At 42.3% G+C, this 20239-nt stretch overlaps 1 protein-coding gene across 1 annotated transcript in view; it reads right to left on the minus strand.

The window, feature by feature from the left end:
• LRRC7 (leucine rich repeat containing 7) overlaps positions 1-20239 on the minus strand; it is a 121929-nt gene that overhangs the window by 23330 nt on the left and 78360 nt on the right. The window contains exons 15-20 of the mRNA XM_044302374.1: positions 19497-19621; positions 13257-13457; positions 10617-10739; positions 10223-10334; positions 7912-8077; positions 6120-7782 (exon numbers count right to left, since the gene is read on the minus strand). Of these exons, the coding sequence (XP_044158309.1) occupies positions 6120-7782; positions 7912-8077; positions 10223-10334; positions 10617-10739; positions 13257-13457; positions 19497-19621 (2390 nt within the window). The remainder of the gene's footprint in view (positions 1-6119; positions 7783-7911; positions 8078-10222; positions 10335-10616; positions 10740-13256; positions 13458-19496; positions 19622-20239) is intronic.

The following is a 20239-nucleotide window of genomic DNA, read 5'->3' on the forward strand; positions in this document are numbered from 1 at the left end:
GTATTATAGTAGTTATATTCTTGTACATAGGGCAGTATTATAGTAGTTATATTCTACATAGGAGGCAGTATTATAGTTATTCTTGTACATAGGAGCAGTATAGTAGTTATATTCTTGTACATAGGAGCAGTATTATAGTAGTTATATTCTTGTACATAGGAGCAGTATTATAGTAGTATATTCTTGTACATAGGAGCAGTATTATAGTAGTTATATTCTTGTACATAGGGCAGTATTATAGTAGTTATATTCTTGTACATAGGAGCAGTATTATAGTAGTTATATTCTTGTACATAGGAGCAGTATTATAGTAGTTATATTCTTGTACATAGGAGCAGTATTATAGTAGTTATATTCTTGTACATAGGGCAGTATTATAGTAGTTATATTCTGTACATAGGCAGTATTATAGTAGTTTATCTTGTACATAGGAGCAGTATTATAGTAGTATTCTGTACATAGGAGCAGTATTATAGTAGTTATATTCTGTACATAGGACAGTATTATAGTAGTTATATTCTTGTACATAGGAGGACAAGTATTATAGTAGTTATATTCTTATACATAGGAGGCAGTATTATAGTAGTTATATTCCTATGTACATAGGAGCAGTATTATAGTAGTTATATTCTTGTACATAGGAGCAGTATTATAGTAGTTATATTCTTGTACATAGGAGTCAGTATTATAGTAGTTAAATTCTTATACATAGGAGCAGTATTATAGTAGTTATATTCTTGCACATAGGAGGCAGTATTATAGTCTTATATTCTTGTACATAGGAGGCAGTATTATAGTAGTTATATCTTGTACATAGGAGCAGTATTATAGTAGTTATTCTTGTACATAGGAGCAAGTATTATAGTAGTTATATTCTTGTACATAGGAGCAGTATTATAGTAGTTATATTCTTTACATAGGAGACAGTATTATAGTAGTTATATTCTTGTACTAGTAGGCAAGTATTATAGTAGTTATATTCTTGTACATAGGAGGCAGTATTATAGTAGTTATATTCTTGTACATAGGAGGCAGTATTATAGTATGTTATATTCTTGTACATAGGAGGCAGTATAATAGTATTTATATTCTTGTACATAGGAGGCAGTATTATAGTAGTTATATTCTTGTACATAGGAGGCAGTATTATAGTAGTTATATTCTTGTACATAGGAGGCAGTATTATAGTATTTATATTCTTGTACATAGGAGGCAGTATTATAGTAGTTATATTCTTGTACATAGGAGCAGTATTATAGTAGTTATATTTTTGTACACAGGAGGCAGTATTATATTAGTTATATTCTTGTACACAGGAGTCAGTATTATAGTATTTATATTCTTGTACATAGGAGCAGTATTATAGTATTTATATTCTTGTACATAGGAGACAGTATTATAGTAGTTATATTCTTGTACATAGGAGCAGTATTATAGTAATTATATTCTTGTGCATAGGAGCAGTATTATAGTATTTATATTCTTGTACATAGGAGCAGTATTATAGTAATTATATTCTTGTACATAGGAGGCAGTATTATAGTAGTTATATTTTTGTACATGGGAGGCAGTATTATAGTAGTTATATTCTTGTACATAGGATGCAGTATTAGTTATATTCTTGTACATAGAGATAGTATTATAGTAGTTATATTCTTGTACATAGGAGCAGTATTATAGTAGTTATATTACGGCACATAGGAGGCAGTATTATAGTAGTTAGATTCTTGTACATAGAGGCTGTATTATAGTATTTTCATTCCTACCCATTGCTATCAAAAAGTACTTCAAATATTTATTTACTTTCATCTCTTAAAAAATATACTTTTTATCTGACCTAAAGCTATTGTTCTGTCCTTGTCCTGTCCTTTTTAGCATTATCTTTTATATCTTGTAACACAGTGAGTCTACACTGATGTTGCTTGGTTGGTACTTTTTTACTACTGTATTTACCGGTAAGGATCCTGTAACTGCTAATGTCCTTATTGAATGATTACAATGTGCTGCTACTTCTCCATAAAAAAAGGGACTGGAATAAGGAGGTTCCCATCTGGTGAACTACCTCTGACACTTGTGACATGTCCCTTTTACTTCAAGACATTACTGAAGTGTTAACCTTGTGATAACTGTAGGGTGCCCACAGTATATACCACAAAGTGCCAGCTGAATATGTTGGCTAGGTAGTCCAACATCACCAAGAAAAACTCAAGAGTAGTGAGTTACCCAGTTGACTCATTCAGCTGGTCATCAGAAGACCCATACTTCTCCTTAAATCTGGTTCAGTTCAACACATTGAATGGCCATGTTAGTTGTAGATACTCCAGTCTCAAAAATGCCACATACAGAAGGTCCAACTGGGAAATAAACAATGTATTCTTTATTACAACATTGTTACTCCTTCAACCAGTTATGTGATTTATTTTGATATTTCAGTAAGAAACACTTCAGGTGCCTACATCAGGGTACTGCTAAAAGCTGCAATTTGGCGACATCTGGACAACCACAGGTTGGAGACGACTAATGTAACAGCATCTCTGCTAAGTGGTTGAATCTGTTGTCCTTCAGCAATGAAACCATGGAGTCAACTCTAGCCATGGCAAGCTCCCAAGCTTCTATGTGTTCTTCTCATATTCTCTCCATATGCCACAAAATATACATTGATCATTTTTTGCTGCCTTTCACTATAATGCAGTGAGGCTGAGATCTTAATATGACCAACTTTATGTATATATAAATAAATAGTGGGGCAAAAAAGTATTTAGTGAGCCACCAACTGTGCAAGTTCTCGCACTTAAAAAAATGAGAGAGGCCTTTAATTTTCATCATAGATATACTTCAACTATGAGAGACAGAATGAGGGGAAAGAATACAGGTAATTACATTGTAGAATTTCTAATGAATTAATTGGTAAATTTCTCGGTAAAATAAGTATTTGGTCACCTACAAACAAGCAAGATTTCTGGCTCTCACAGACCTGTAACTTCTTCTTTAAGTGTCTCCTCTTTCCTCCACTTGTTACCTGTATTAATGGCACCTGTTTAAACTTGTCATCAGTATAAAAGACACCTGTCCACAACCTCAAACAGTCACACTCCAAACTCCACTATGGCCAAGACCAAAGAGCTGTCGAAGGACACCAGAAACAAAATTGTAGACCTGCACCACTGGGAAGACTGAATCTGCAATAGCAATTATTACAAAATGAAAGACATACAAGACCACTGATGACCTCCCTCGATCTGGGGCTCAACGCAAGATCTCACCCTGTTGGGTCACAAAAGATCACAAGAACGGTAAGCAAAGATCCCAGAACCACACGGGGGGACCAAGTAAATGACCTGCAGAGAGCTGGGACCATAGTAACAAAGGCTACCATCAGTAACACACTATGCCGCCAGGGACTCAAATCCTGCAGTGCCAGACGTGTCCCCCTGCTTAAGCAGGTCCGGGCCCATCTGAAGTTTGCTAGAGACCATTTGGATGATCCAGAAGAGGATTGGGAGACTGTCATATGATCAGATGAAACCAAAGTAGAACTTTTTGGTAAAAACTTAACTCATCGTGTTTGGAGGAGAAAGAATGCTGAGTTGCATCCAAAGAACACCATACCTACTGTGAAGCATGGGGGTGGAAACATCATGCTTTGGGGCTGTTTTTCTGCAAAGGGAACAGGACGACTGACCCGTGTAAAGGAAAGAATGAATGGGGCCATGTATCGTGAGATTTTGAGTGAAAAACTTCTTCCATCAGCAAGAGCATTGAAGATGAAACATGGCTGGGTCTTTCATCATCGTAAGAAGCATTTCAAGGTCCTGGAGTGCCCTAGCCAGTCTCCAGATCTCAACCCCATAGAAAACCTTTGGAGGGAGTTGAAAGTCTGTGTTGCCCAGCGACAGCCCCAAAACATAATTTCTCTAGAGGAGATCTGCAAGGAGGAATGGGACAAAATACCAACAACAGTGTGTGAAAACCTTGTGAAGACTTACAGAAAACGTTTGACTTCTGTCATTGCCAACAAAGGGTATATAACAGAGCATTGAGATTAACCTTTGTCATTGACCAAATACTTCTTTTTCACTATAATTTGCAAATAAATTCTGGATTTTCTGGATTTTTTTCCTCATTATGTCTCTCATAGTTGAGGTATACCTATGATGAAAATTACAGGCCTCTCTCATCTTTTTAAGTGGGAGAACTTGCACAATTGGTGGCTGACTAAATACCTTTTTGCCCCACTGTATATATATATATATATATATATATATATCTTGAGTAGTTAAAAAATGTGCAGTTGATACAATGATTTTGGTTTGAAAGAGACCTAAAAAATATCACCAAGGAAAATATTTTCAAAAGAGTAAAAGTTGCCGGGAGGTTGAATAATTAAAGTTGTACTTCGATATAAAATAAATGCTGGCCAAAAGTTGCTTGGCTGCCATTTTATTTATGCCATTATCACCACAACTCTCCCATTCACATAATGTTTCAACAAAAATTGTTGTGGTCAATGGCTTTCAGACACCTCTGGCACCATTCACCTCTAAAGAGGCCAAACAATTGTGAAAAATTACCAATGCCACCCCTCTGAAGAAGAAATCATGTGCTTATTGTCATTGGATTTCCAAAAAGATCCCACCAGAAATAACCAAAAAGTTGTTTATAGTCAATTCAAGACTGTGCAGTAATTCAAGATGTCTATTACTTGGATCACCAAGACAAAAATATTAATTTTAGGCTACTTTCACACTAGCGTTGTTTGAATCCGGCGTTCAATTCCGACACCGGAACTGCCCGCCGGATCCGGAAAAAACTTGTGGAAATGGATTACATTTGAATCCTGATCAGGATTTTGATCACAATGAAAAAATGCATTGGAAAAAATGGATCCGCCATTTATGGACTTTAACTTTTTTTTCAAATTTTTGGGGTTTAACATGCAAAACCTGGATCCGGTTTGACGGAACACACGGCGCCGGTGTTAATGCAAGTCAATGGGAAAAAGGCCGGATCCGGCGTTCAGTCAAAGTGTTCCGGATTTTTGGCCGGAGGTAAAAATACAGCATGCTACGGTTTCCTGAAAAGCCTGATCAGTCAAAAAGACTGAACTGAAGACATCCTGAACGGATTTCTCTCCATTCAGAATGCATGGGGATAATCCTGATCAGTTCTTTTCCAGATTTGAGCCCTTAGGACGGAACTCAGCGCCGGAAAAGAAAAACGCTAGTGTGAAAGTAGCCTTAGTAGGGTTGGAAGAGGTACCATTCACTAACCAAAATGGTTTGGTCTCCTGGAAGATACTGATGCCATGTTTGGTCTGGCCTATAGTTCTGCAACCAACCACTGGAGCAAAAAGGCGGTAGTCTTAGGCTACTTTCACACTCGCGTTTGGTGCGGATCCGTCATGGATCTGCACAGATGGATCTGTTCAGATAATACAACCGTCTGCATCTGTTCAGAACGGATCCGTTTGTATTATCTTTAACATAGCCAAGACGTCTTGAACACCATTGAAAGTCAATAAGGGAAGGATCCGTTTTCTATTGTGCCAGTGAAAACGGATCTGTCCTCATTGACTTACATTGTGTACCAGGACGGATCCGTTTGGCTCCATTTTGTCAGACAGACACCAAAATGCTGCAAGACGGAACGGAGGCAAACTGATGCATTCTGAGTGGATCCTTTTCCATTCAGAATGCATTAGGGCAAAACTGTTTTGGACCGATTGTGAGAGCCCTGAACGGATCTCACAAACGGAAAGCCAAAATGCCAGTGGGAAAGTAGCCTAAATCTGGCCATACACATAAAAGAAAAGTTGGGTGAACCAGCTGATCTTGGAAATATTGGACAGCGTTATTATGTGTATGTGGACCTCCTGAGTCTGCAGATGGGGTTGGGCACATTGGATTGCAACATGCCCAATCCTTTCCTCATATAGGAGATAAGCCAATATCAATGGTGCATGTATATTGTGGAGTCGGCAGAAATAGCATTCATGTGTATGGCCAGCTTTGGTAACAAGGACTTAATGCTGTTGACTTTCCTCTAACTAGAAGAACAATCTTCATATCTAACATGCAAAAATATGGATATGTTGCAATAAGAATACATAGAAGACATACCCTGTCCAGTCTTCTAGCTTCTATGTGTCTAAGCAGCTGCTGTCTCCAGTCTGGCGGCATTTTATTACAGCTATCGTCCATTTTTCCCTGATTCTGCCTTGTCTTCATGTCACTGTCAGAGGTCTTGTCACCATAGTTAACTAAGTTGTAATCAGACGGCATCTTTTCAAGCAGTGCTGCCATGGTTGGCCTAGCAGAAACAGGACGGGTTTGAGCGGTCCCATAGGTCTCAGTGCTGTAGCTTCTGGCAGACAATGGTCGTCTCTGTGTAAGAGTTTTGACTTGATAACTGCTTCCTTGAGACTTCATGTCTGGATAGGAGGTGTGATCATCATCATAGCGACCATTTCTCTTTAGAAACTGAGATTCAGCCACTGACATACTGCTTTGGCGCTCTATAGCCCCAAGGAACGGAGGCCTGCCATACCGGTCTGTCTGTGGAAGTTCATGTGGCTCACTCACCCTCCTATACATCGACATCTCTGTGGCACTTGCCAAAGAATCTGCCCTTGTCAAGAATCCTGGCCTTGATCCTTGACTAGTAAACTGAGGAGGAATGGAATCTTCATTGACCGAAGGTTGAGAAAAGGAGAACATCTGCTCCATGGGTGGGTATCCTCTGTAGGCTCTTGGGCTGATCAGATCTTTTGCCATTGTCTTTGTTTGCTGAGAGGAGTAGGAGTCAGGGTTGTATGAAAATGGAGGAGGTACTCTCTTCTCTGGCTTTACTTCAACTGCACCCGTTGGGTTAAAACTTTGGTCAAACTGGTAGACTTTCTTTGTGGTGGGCTTTTGTTGTTGTCCTCTACTGGTTCCATAACCCAACAACTCATCATCAAGCATTGGCACCGACTGACTGCGAGACATACTTTGCTCCTGTAACATACCAAAGTCTGGTCGGTCATGGCTTCCTTGCATGTGGTGTCTTCGATCATAGTTTTGTAAGGGTATGTTGTACACTTTGAATGCCCCGATGTCTATTTCATCTATACTCTGAGACTTTTTGAACCTGCCCGTCTTCAAGTCCTTCATTAATGGCGACAGTCTTTCAGTACTTTTGCTCACTGATATGGTGTTTTTGGCAGACTCAGGACGGCAATGGCTATGTGGAAATACATTTCCCATGCTCCGACTAGAGCTGGTGTCATGAAACTCCCATGATCGGCCTGAAGAGAATGTGCTTGGGTTTTCTAATGACTGTGGCTTATGTTCTTTCCGTTCCGGCATTGGACTATTGACGGGGGTGGTTTCAAGTTTAGAAGGAAATGCTGTCCTGTCTTCAAATGGACTGGGAGTCCGAGTCCAGTTTTGCCAAGGATTGCTGGGAGAAACGTCTGCTTCTTGAGAGTTCCTCTGTGATGGTTGTTCCAACTCCAAAGGTATTCCAATAATTCGATCTTGCCTGATTAATGGCCGCCTTCCATGAGAGGATGTGCTTCTTGATTTTGAAGACAGCATTGGGTTACCTCCTGCATTTTCTACTGTGTTTTCTTCCGCCACAAATCCGGTGTTGTCGTAGTGCGTGCTGTTGTCCCAGTTTTCAGTGAAAGAGTCATTGAGGTTCTGCCGGTCATTGCGCTGCTGCAGATTTCCTATAGGTGCCACCTCCCGCTGGCTCAGCAATGGCTTCGTTTCGAGAGGTTGTGGGAAGGACTGAGTCAGCCTACAAAACAGAGAAATAAAAAAATATATTAATTTCCATTGTTTTCCTGGTAACCAGACTGTCAGAAATAAGTGGCACCATCCTGATACCAGGGAGAGCAGAGAGCGGAGAGTTAAGGATTTAACAGACCTGTTACCCCACAATGAGCTATTTACAGCCTCTTTAGCGGTAATCTGCACTTTCACACGCGCATTAGACGAGCCAGAAGAAGCTTGAGAAGGTGAGTAGTCGGAATAGGTCCCTGATGACACACTGTTATGATGGTGCTTATCCATCTCTGACTCGTCTGTGGACTCTGTAGATACAAAAATGTGGAGCAACGACGCAGTGTGAACTATTTTTACAACTTTATCCTCCAAGAAGCTCTCATTGGGAAGTGCAATTAAAGGCCCAACCTTTTTACTAACTGGATATTACAGGTCTACATAGAAGAATATCCATTTGGTTAGCTCTCACTATATGGTCTTGTATGAAAGATAGGTGGTTTGATGTCCCGGTTCATTAAGACCTACTCTAAAGGACATTTAAAGGGGTTCTGCAGTTTGTTTAAACTGCTGATCTATCCTCTGGATAGATCATCAGCATCTGATCGGCGGGGGTCCGACACCCGGGACCCCTGCCGATCAGCTGTTTGAGAAGGCAGCGGCGCTCTCACTGTTTACTGCAGGTTCAGTGACGTCACGACTTGTATCAACTAGCCTGGGCGCGGCTAAGCTCTGTTCACTTGAATGGAGCTTAACCGCACCCAGGCCAGTTGATACAAGTCGTGACGTCAGTGGGCCTGCGGCAAGCAGTAAGAAGGCCGCGCGCTCCTGGAGCGCCACTACCTTCTCAAACAGATGATCAGCCGGTCAGATGCTGATGATCTATCCAGAGGATAGATCATCAGTTTAAACAAACTGCAGAACCACTTTAATAAAGAACATCATAGCATTAGATGTACCATGGGACTATATGAGAAAAATGTGGAACTACTAGGACAAGGGTTCAGAGCTGGAGCCGGACATGTCCCCATTTTCACCCAGGAAGCCCTCTTGATATGAGGATCAGGGCATTTCATGCTTCAATGCTCTCCCTTGCCCTGCGCAGGGTAAGGGCTGTTTGTTTATATATATATATATATATATAGTGACATCACTGGCACTGATGGGTGAGCTTTAATGCTGCCCCAGGCTAGGGCAATGCTAAAGGCTGCCCATTAGTGTCGGTGACGTCACCGGCAACACTGCTAGGCGGAAGCCTCTGCCAAGCTTACCTATTGAGAGCCCGGTACGTCACTGAATCTCAAAAAAAAAAGCCTTTGCCCCCAGGGCAAGATAGAGAATCGGAGCATGAAATGCTCTGATGCTCATATAAGGGGGCTGCCTGGGTGAAAATGGGGATATGTCCGGGTTCAGCTCTGAACCTGGACAACCCCTTTTAAATGGACCTGTCACCTATAAACTAGGAAGCTATGTGAACTAAGCCAACTAGAGTTACGACAATCCTGATAATTAACTGTTAGCCCATTTATCATAACTGTAGGTCTGGCCATGCACATTAAAGTCATTTTTCTGGATTTTAATATTGATGGCCTGTCCTCAGAATACGTCATCAATATCTGATCAGCGGGAGTCCGACACCAGCTGTTTCAGAGTAGCTTTGTCAGTTGTGTAGTGGACGGAGCTGGTTACCAATCACTTCAATGGAGGCAGCACTGCAGTAACCACCTCTGTCCACAATACAATAGACGGAGCTGATCTGAAACAGCTGATCGTGGGTTGTCAGTGCCCACCTACTGATCAGATATTGATTATCTATTCTGAGGCTAGACCATCAATATTAAAATCCCAGAAAACCTCTTTAAATAATTCATGATTGGACACTCATTTGTCCAGAAGTTAATTCTCCCATCTTCCCCATAAACATGCAAGCTCAGCTCAACATGTGTATTCATGTTTATTTTAATGGTGGAGGGGAATAAGGCCGGCAGTTGCTTATCTTCTGTGGAAACAAAGTATCAGGTAAGTTAAAACCCAACTTACCCAATCCACCCCCCTGGGTTCCCTGCATGCACATTGGATTGTTGGCCAATCTTGCCAAAATGGGCATGTTTTGCCAAGCTTTGCCTAATGTCTCATGAGTTAGACCTCATGCCAATGAAGAACACCATCATGCCTATCATCAAAGTTGAAGAACTCCCTGGCAATGCCACCATCCAATGCTCCAGTCTTCATTATTTGCCCCGCTCCATATAGCAAAGTTTTTGAGCCTATGAGCCTTTGTCAAACAAGACTTCTATATGCACCCTAGAAATCAACTCAAGGGGAACAGAAGCAAGACCAGGGGATTTCAGAGATGTTTCAAGGTTTCCAGTTCCCTGACAGACCGATTTTGGCCACAATAATGGGCGCCCCCAAATGATGTACCCATTATTAGTAAAGTCACATAATTGATGTACCTTTCTTATCTTTTCCCAGTAGAACCAGTTTTGGTGGATACAACGGGGTCTCTATCAATGAGGGACGTAGTTCAGCCATACGCATTTCAGTCGTGCGATGTCCAAAGGGCTCCTGAAAGGCAAAATGATATTAAAGGTGCTTAAAAAAAAGGCTAAAAGCTCCATCCACATAAAACCTAAACCATTTTTAATCGCTTAGCAGATAAACAAAATAACATTAGGCAGAAGTCATAACTTTTAGTCAAGGCACTTGGGCCAAATGTACTGTAGAATGGACATTTTGAATGAAAATAAGATATTAAGTAACAGCAATTTAAAAAAAATCTCTGGAACTGGTAGACTCATATGATTTCATTTCCACTTTAGGTGCTACGGATCCTTAACTGACTGTTACCTCTGATCTTTCCGAATGCTCGTCCTTTTCTTTCTTCTTTGGGACGTCTAGGGAATAACTACGAATGTTTCCAGCATCAGAGATTTGGGTCTTCTGGAATTCCTTGTGTTCCCGATTTGAAACCTGAAAAAAAATAATAAAAATGAAATTTGCATATTAAACCTATCAACGAATTTTAGTAAAAGTTGCAAGAGTCTGCTGTGCCCAAACTACTTCAATAAAATCAATGTAACGTTAACCAGCACTTTATTGGGATGGCTAGAATGGAGTATAAAAATATTCTTTCCACTGAAAGCTTCTTTTTAACTGGATTATCTGATATCGCCAGATAATTTGCAATCGGTTACACTTTTGACAATGGTGGCCACTACAGGAGACATTTGGTATTACACAGTATGCATTTAAAACAATAAATTACCTTATAATACAAGACTAGGACAGGTTTGCCAGCGGTTTATCACTCTGCCTAATAGAGGGGTTTTTCCTTGTGGAGGACAGAGTCTAGGGTCGCCTTGATGAGACAACCATTTTTATACTCCACATTATCCATTGACTATAAGCATACACACATATGGATCTGAGTTACTAAAGAATTATGCAAACTGTAATTCAATTAAAAATTAAAATTATTCCTAAAATCCGCCACATTTAATTATTATTTTTTCTGCAGAATTTCTCTAGTAAAAAGACAAGACCACATCTCAATCCATAGCCATGTCAAGACTATTTTTTGTGGCTGGCCATAGAAACCGTTGCCACCCATTCAGATGTATGACCAACGTTTTTTGTTGGTTGCTGTCTACCATGGTAAAAAGATGTGCATCCCAAGCTTGGACCCCGCTCTATGATGGGTTTGTCTTTTTTGAGGCCACCCCTTTAAGGACAGTCAGACTGTGTATGATGGCGTCTAAGCTAAAGGGCTTGTTCATAACTGACGGCTTCAAAGCCAAAGAAGTTGTCCTTAAATTATGACATCTCCGCCAAAGGGGTTGTCCATAAATGATGACATCCAAGCTAAGGGAGTCAACTATAACTTGAAAAACATGGCTGCTCTCTTCCGTAATCAGGACCACAACTGTCCATGAGTTATATCTGATATTGTAGCTAAACTCCATTGATGTAAATCTGAGTTAAAGGCATCCCTCCAAATTCATAATTTTTTTTTTTTATCTGCCCAGAGTCAGACACAGAAATGTTTGCCCCTTACACCTGTTTTTCATGTTAGCACTTTCCTTCCCCTATTCTCAGCATCACTGCTTCCTGACAGGATGTGTACGTGTAGAACTTCCTGTTTCCATCCTCCTGTGTTCTTTAACCAGTCCCAGCATGCTTAGCTCTGTAATATTTCATAGGGCTTGATCTGCCTAGGTAATACAGAGAGGGGAAGTGTAGGGGGTGTGACTACAGCTCAAAGAAAAATTGTGGCAGGTGGACCAAGCCCTGGGGAACATTACAAAGCATGCTGGGTATGGTTAGAGAACACAGCAGGATGCTGATGAAAACAGGAAGTTCTGTTTGTAAACATCCTGCCAGGATGCACTGATGCCGAGAACTGGGGAAGGAAAGTGCTGACAGGAAAAACAGGTGTATGAGGCCATACAATGTAGTGTTTGGGGTACTCTTGCAGATAAATAACATTTCATTATAAAACCAGCGAACTCCTTTAAGCTGCAATACCCCATACACCTTTTGGACAGGAATGGCGCTTTTTGCAGATTAAACTAGCCGTGTGTTTTTAGTAATGGACAACCACCCTTAGCTATGGTTCATTGACCTGTCTAAAGAGGTAACTATTTTAGACAACTACTTTATGCACAACTGAGTCCCTCCACATTGTTCTTCGTTCCATCTCCTTCTGCTCAGACAGGAATTAGCATGCATGATCGACCAGTGAATAGTAACGGGGACAACCACTAATTTTAATAATAGGTTAATGGAAGTTTGGGTTTTTAGGTTTTTAGCCAGAACCCTCTGCTTTCCCTCTACTTATAAGGTATAGGAGGTACTTTGAAGAAACGATGGTAATATCCACTTTGGCCAGGAAGTGGCCACCTACTGGTTCTAACTGTAGATGGCACAGTGTTCGGACTGTATGTCTGCAAAATCCCGCCCCCTACAATTGGGGGGCACCCGAGGCAAAATCGTCACCTCCCTTCTTGTATGGTAAACTCTCACTTTGGCCTCACTTCATAAAAAAGTTGAAAATGTAAATACCAACAAAATTAGGCAAAAAACTACTTTCAAGAGAAGTTGGACTCCCCATTATTTGATGCTATCTACAGTAAATAATAAAACATACACCTAGGCATTAGATTTCCTCAAGTACTGGAACTACAGGAGATGCTTAGGACAAAAAGGTAATATAAATTCCAAAGTCAGACCCAAAGATCCCTGTCCATGGCGTTCTTTGTCCCAAATTCTGTATAATGTCTGATGTTAACCATAAGTATGGATCGTTACTGGAGATCCAAGAAGAGGACACCATGTACAGTCCTCGCAGGTCATAGAGAACTGGATGTTTGACTAGTAGGAAGCTACTTGGTTGACCACACTGCCCCACCATGCTCGGGGGCCTGGGACTGGACTCATATGTAGAGTCCAGCAGTCGGCCATGTGTTATATAGATAATATGTGAATCACCTCGGATTTCATCTCTTTTGTTGACATTGGCCACTTATGCTCATATTTCTCCTTCAGATTCTGCTCGGCGGTTGGTGTCGGAATGGAATTTTCCAATGAAGAGCTGTGACTTCCTTTACCGACCATGTTCTGAACTGACTTCACCATATTTTTTAGATCTTCTGGGTATGGCGTTGGGTATCTCTTGAGATTGATTTCAACCTGGATTTGGAAATGAAGGAGAACAGTAAAATGACATCTGGGATTTTGTAGGGTTAAATATCTGATTTGCATTCAGTTCGGCCATACTTCTGGGAAGAGGCAGGAGGAATGTGAGTAAGGGGGTTCACCGGAGTCTAAAGGGGTTCACCAGGACGAGACTGGCGCTGTTTCTGGCGGGGGGATGGAACCGCAGACAAGATAATCCACACTACAAAAATATATCATTACTGAATTACCCTTACAACAAGTTCTCCTGACATTCTGCTTTGCTCAACCTTTAAAACAACTGATGCAAAAATGTCCACACCCCAAGTAATACTAGTGTTGTAAAGGAGCAGGAACTGCAAGCACAAAATGTGCCCAGCAATAAATGACCGTGAACTAAATATGTAAAGAGTCAAGGGTGATGAGGCGAGAAGCCACCACGCGCGCAGCGCCGGTCACGCCTACGCTTCGATTTTTATCTGACTTTTAGCATTTTTCACTGGTATTTAGCAAATGTCAAACCTGAAGAATTCCAGGCAGAAATAATTTCCACATTGTCAGGGAAAAATAATAACGTGTCTTAAAGGCATAATGCAAAACAAAGAAATATCCAGCAGAGCAATGTCCCCGAGAACTATCCCGCCTCCTGTCCTCATGCCTGAAATCTGCACCAGTTATTATGGCTAGCAATAGTGGTCTACAGAGCTCTGTGCATCACACACCATCACACGCACTGCATTATCAAGCAGCCGCCACTAGAGGGAGCTCAATGAAAAAGAGTTGATTAAAGCTTCCATAGTAATTACATAAATTCCTATGCACTGAGCTCCCCCTAGTGGTGACTGCAACCAAACCGCTTTGTGATAGCAGGGAAGCAGGAATTGTATCAGTGTTTTTCTGCCAGCTGTTTGGTGTAAATACATTGAGAAATGACGTTCCATAATTTAGAAGGACCTGTTCTAACATAAAAGTCAGATAAAGTGGTTGAGGCCAAAGTCATTTAAAAAAATTTTTTAATTAGTATTTAATTTTAATTTCTTCCTTCAAAAGGCGCAAATTCATCAGAAAGTCTAAAATGCTGGTGTTAATAGACAACCCCCTAAGTTTTGCTATGGGTCCCTCTGAGATCTGTGTGCACCCCTGGTTTGAAAACTTTCCAAATGCACTGTAATTGGAAGATCTCCAAGAAATGAGGCAATTGGGCATTTCAGGACACTTTCTAAAGACCACTCCCCCCTTTTTCGTGAGCTGTATGGAAAAGTACTGACCCTTCGCTTTACAGACAGGGTAATGCTTGCAAAGTAGTCAACAGGGTCTGGCCGAAAAAGTTATTCTTCACATCTCTCCCACAAGGTGCGAAGGACAAAAAAGCAACTGACCCCCCTCTTCACCTCTTGTCCTATGGGCCAATATATTACAGTGACAAGGAAGCGGAGACCCGGCAGCCAGAGTCCCAATATGGTCCCCGTCTGCTGTGTGCATTGCTGCCTGTAGAATAATCCACCAGCTATTGATCCTGCACGTCTCTCAGATTGATCAGGTGCAGCATCAGCCGCCATAATTAGTGCAGTTTTTACGCCAGCTGTAAGTCGTTCACCTCTCCATTAATTTTCAGGAACAAACATATTCGGCTTGAAGAACTCAATAAGAAATTGCTAACGTTCTGAAATTAGTTCTATATTTAAAAAAGGAGGCAGGAGTGAAGTACGCGGCGAGTCGTGTAGCTTGGGGTACACTTGAGAAATTAAGAAGTGCTGTGTGACATCGCATATTGATGACTCAATGGGGATTTTTAAAAAATATATTTTTTTTCTTTAAGTTTCATCAAACTTTTTAAATACAAAATATTCCAGAAAGTTGTAACTAAGGCCCCTTTCACACAGGCGAGTATTCCGCGCGGATGCGATGCGTGAGTTGAACGCATTGTACCCGCACTGAATCCTGACCCATTCATTTCTAAGGGGCTGTGCACACGAGCGGTGATTTTCACGCCTCACTTGTGCGTTGCGTGAAAATCGCAGCATGCTCCTCTTTGTGCGTTTTTCACGTAACGCAGGCCCCATAGAAATGAATGGGGTTGCGTGAAAATTCGCAAGCATCCGCAAGCAAGTGCGGATGCAGTGCGATTTTCACACACAGTTGCTAGGAGACGATCGGGATGGAGACCCGATCATTATTATTTTCCCTTATAACATGGTTACATAGTACAATAGCGCTGGAGGGGTAAAAAAATAAAAATTAAACTCACCTTAATCCACTTGATCGCGCAGCCGCCATCTCTTCCGTCTTCTTTTTTGCTATGTTCAGGAAAAGGACCTGTGGTGACGTCACTCCGGTCATCACATGGTCCGTCACATGATCTTTTACCATGGTGATGGATCATGTGATGGCCCATATGATGACCAGAGTGACGTCACCACAGGTTCTTTTCCTGCACATAGCAAAAAAGAAGACGGTAGAGATGCCGGCTGCGCGATCAAGTGGATTAAGGTGAGTTTAATTATATATTATAATTTTTTTAACCCCTCCAGCGCTATTGTACTATGCATTCTGTATTCAGAATGCTATTATTTTCCCTTATAACCATGTTATAAGGGAAAATAATACAATCTACAGAACACCGATCCCAAACCCGAATTTCTGTGAAGAAGTTCGGGTTTGGGTACCAAACATGCCGATTTTTCTCACTCGCGTGCAAAACGCATTACAATGTTTTGCACTCGCGCGGAAAAATCACGCATGTTCCCGCAACGCAGACGCACCTTTTCCCGCAAACGCCCGTCTGAAAGAGGCCTAAAGGTTGGTGAAAGTGTAGAATATCACGAGGGGTGGGCTGCCCATAAGAGCTCACAATCTAAGGCCGCATGCACACAGCCGTTGGGCAGCCGTTCCGTTCATTGGGGACCTTAAATACCTAGTGCTGAAATCATACTGTACCTTCATACAGTATATAAATAATACAACCACACATTATTCATATGATGTTACCAGTTTAATACATGGGAACACTCTCTACCTATTTGCACCCATCTGTACATAGGCATGCACCCACACAGTCACAGCACTCCTGCACGCAGGCACACATATGTACTTTCACTACACACAAGCATGCACATATCATGCACGCTTCTAGTTTCCAGCATTTTATCCAGGCGCTTCTATGTTTCACCCGCCTCTAGTAGCTCCATCCCACAGGAATCACAGCTTCATGCTGTCAGTGCAACAGATATTTCCACACTGTGGCCTATTTATATGGGAAGACATGTCATAAAGACAACGTGTGAACCAAAGGCTGTTAGCCTCACACGACCAAAAGATGTCAGGACACTATATAAATATACCCTGAGTACGGGTTATTCCTACAATACCTGCTTGTGAGGAGACAATGAACAGATCACTGCTGGGACCACCAGCGATCACCAGGTAATCATGGCAGTAAGTGTTCGGTTTCCCTGCAGTGCCACCACAGGAGAAATGAAGTATTACACAGCGTCCAACCACACCTGTGTAAGGCAGGACAGGACGGGTCCTCCAGAGAGAGAGACGCTCTTTATAACTGCTCTCCACTCTGGCTTAGAGATGAGGACCTGGAACAGGGGACCCCTCTCTATTAAAGGGGTTCTCCCATGAATAATGTAAAAAACAAAGCCAGAACCAGCCCTGTACCTCACATGGATCCAGAGATCTCCCCATTCATTGCTCTGCTAGATTTATATAAAGCTGACAGCTCAAGGGGAGTGTCTTCTCTGCTGCAGCTAAGGGGGCGTGTCTCAGGTCTCCCTATTACAGCTCAGGGGGCGTGTCCATGCTCTCCCTATCACAACTCAGGAGGCAGTTAAAGGATGAAACTGAGCATGTGCGACCATCTCAGTGGGCCGGACAAAGAAATAGGAAATTGAGTGGACCTATACAGATACATTTTGTTGAATTGGCATACAAATTTTTTAATTATATGCAATTACACAATTATTCAGATCCAGGTGCTGGTAATAGAATATTTTTCATGGGACAACCCTTTTAACCCAGAATTCCCTAATGGGAAAATGTGTTCTCTAAACTAGACAAACCCTTAGGCCCCTTTCACACGGGCGAGAATTCCGCGCGGGTGCAATGTGTGAGGTGAACACATTGCACCCGCACTGAATCCGGACCCATTCACTTCAATGGGGCTGTGCAGATGAGCGGTGATTTTCACGCATCACTTGTGTGTTGCGTGAAAATCGCAGCATGTTCTATATTCAGCGTTTTTTCCACAACACAGGCCCCATATAAATGAATGGGGCTGCTTGAAAATCGCAAGCATCCTCGAGCAAGTGCGGATAAAATGCGATTTTCACGCATGGTTGCTAGGAGATGATGTTAGTAAATTGAATAAAGCCAATTGACTGTATTATTTTCCCTTATAACATGGTTATAAGGGAAAATAATAGCATTCTTAATACAGAATGCTAAGTAAAATGTTGCTTGAAGGGTTAAAAAAATATATATATGAACTCGCCTCATCCACTTGATCGCGCAGTCGGCATCGTCTTCTTTCTTCTTCTTTCAGGACCTTTGATGACGTAATCGTGCTCGGTGACGTCAGCGCAGTTCCTGCTGAATGAAGATACAAGATCCTTCTATCTTCATTCAGCAGGACCTGCGCTGACATCATCATAGGTCCTTTTGCAGGTCCTCAAAGAATAAGAAAGAAGACGATGCCGGCTGCGCGATCAAGTGGATGAGGTTAGTTAATTTTTTATTTTTTTTTAACCCCTCCAGCGCTATTGTACTATGCATTCTGTATTAAGAATGCTATTATTTTCCTTTATAACCATGTTATAAGGGAAAATAATAAAACCTACATAACACCGAACCCAAACCCGAACTCAGTGAAGAAGTCCGGGTTCGGGTCTGGGTACCACAGTTAGTTTTTTATCACACGAGTGCAAAACGCATTGCACCCGCACAATAAAATCTGAACAACGCAATCGCAGTAAAAAATGACTGAAATTGTGTGCGCACTCACGCGGGTTTCCCGCAATGCACCCGGGACGCATCCGTAGTAAATCCGGGATGCCCGTCTGAAAGATGCCTTAGGCCTCTTACACATGAGCGTGACGGATTAGGTCCCGATGCGTTCAGGGTGCGTTCAGTGAAACTCGCACCATTTTGCAAGCAAGTTCAGTCAGTTTTGTCTGCGATTGCGCTCACTTGTTCATTTTTTTCCGCGCGGGTGCAATGCGTTTTGATGCGTTTTTCACGCACATGATAAAAAACGGAAGGTTTACAAACAACATCTCTTAGCAACCATCAGTGAAAAACGCATGGACCCCACAATCAGGGTCCCGTGTCCCCCACAGAGCGATGGTCGCCCACGCACACTGCATTCACATTCTGTGAGACTGATAAAGATAGCCAAGGCTGTACGCTCCATGAGACCCATAGAGAATGAATGGAGGGGCAGCACGTGTTCCCTATAAACAGAGGACATGGTGGGGGTCCCAGCAATCAGACGCATCACTCATTTTCCAATATCTCTTATCGAATTCTGGCCCTTGAACAGGAAAGTAACCAGCAGCCTCTGCTACATATTCCGGCTGCCCTCTGGGCTGTGTACGCAGCTCCCCTGCTACTCCCATGTCACTGGGGGGGGGCGGGCTGGACTCCCTATGGACACTTTTCTGTCCATTCACTCCCATTCATAGCTGATGCCACATAGTACGCACACCCTGCCACACCGTCCATACAGAAGTGATGTGTGTCCTTAATAAATCTCAGCTCTCATATATGGCACCATGGCATATGTGCCAGCACGGACTGGGTGGTCATCTGCATAGAAGACGCAAAATTCTTGCTGCAATGGTTAAAGGGTTTGCATGGAATTAGTAAAACACCTTTGCTTTCTTCCAGAGTCAGCGCCACCCCTGTCCGTGGGCACAACCACTGGACAGGCGTGGCACTATTTCCCGGAAGAAAGCGCCATATCTTGTGCTATAGAGAAGTGACCCGCTATGTATTTTCAGGCAATCAGTATTCGGTGGCCGCTTGCGTCAGCTTTATCCGCGATCTGACCTTGACTTTTCCCGGAGCCTCCTCTTCCTCTTTCTTGTCTTCGAACTCGAATGCCACGGTCATCCTCTGCTGCCGCTGCTCCTCCCAGAGCGTGGGGTTAAAGCTGTCGCTGTCAGACTGGAAATCTGCATTATAGAGACAAACAGCGGCGGTCACGTGCGGCTGACGGGAAATGATTACGGTTGTCAAAAACAGATTGCCGTCTCCCAACCTTTGCTGGCCCAAATGATGAGTCAGGCACTAGATGGAAGAAATATAAAAATAGTCCCGCCATATGTTCACATCATTAGCCTCGGTCAGATGTAAACCGCGCTGATAAATATTAGTCACCAACATATGGAGGCCGATTATATAACATGGAGGAGCCCCCACCCCAAAAATCACCTGCAAATAGTACTCCTCGGCTTGTCCTCTACTGTCAGGGGCAAAGCATAGGGGGGCCCTATGCCACATAAGACACCATATGGTAGGTGGGGGCCCTATTTCCATATTGGGATCCAGGAGCTTCAAGTTATGCCTCAAAGTCCTAAAAATTCCACCCTAATCATCGCTTGTTATTTCTGATTCTGCACAGCGACAACCAAAGTGTCCATTATAGTTGCTACATGGGTTGTTGCCCCAATTTCTCTAAGGAGTTTTCTGCCATAACATCCTAGAGAAGAGCAGATGCACAGTGCGGTAGACGAGACCAGCATTGGGTTGGGGTCCCATGAGCCCACTAGAGGAGAGGGTCATGGCTGAAA

The sequence above is a fragment of the Bufo gargarizans genome, chromosome 7 (genome assembly GCF_014858855.1).
Source record: "Bufo gargarizans isolate SCDJY-AF-19 chromosome 7, ASM1485885v1, whole genome shotgun sequence".
NCBI classification, from domain to species: Eukaryota; Metazoa; Chordata; class Amphibia; order Anura; family Bufonidae; genus Bufo; species Bufo gargarizans.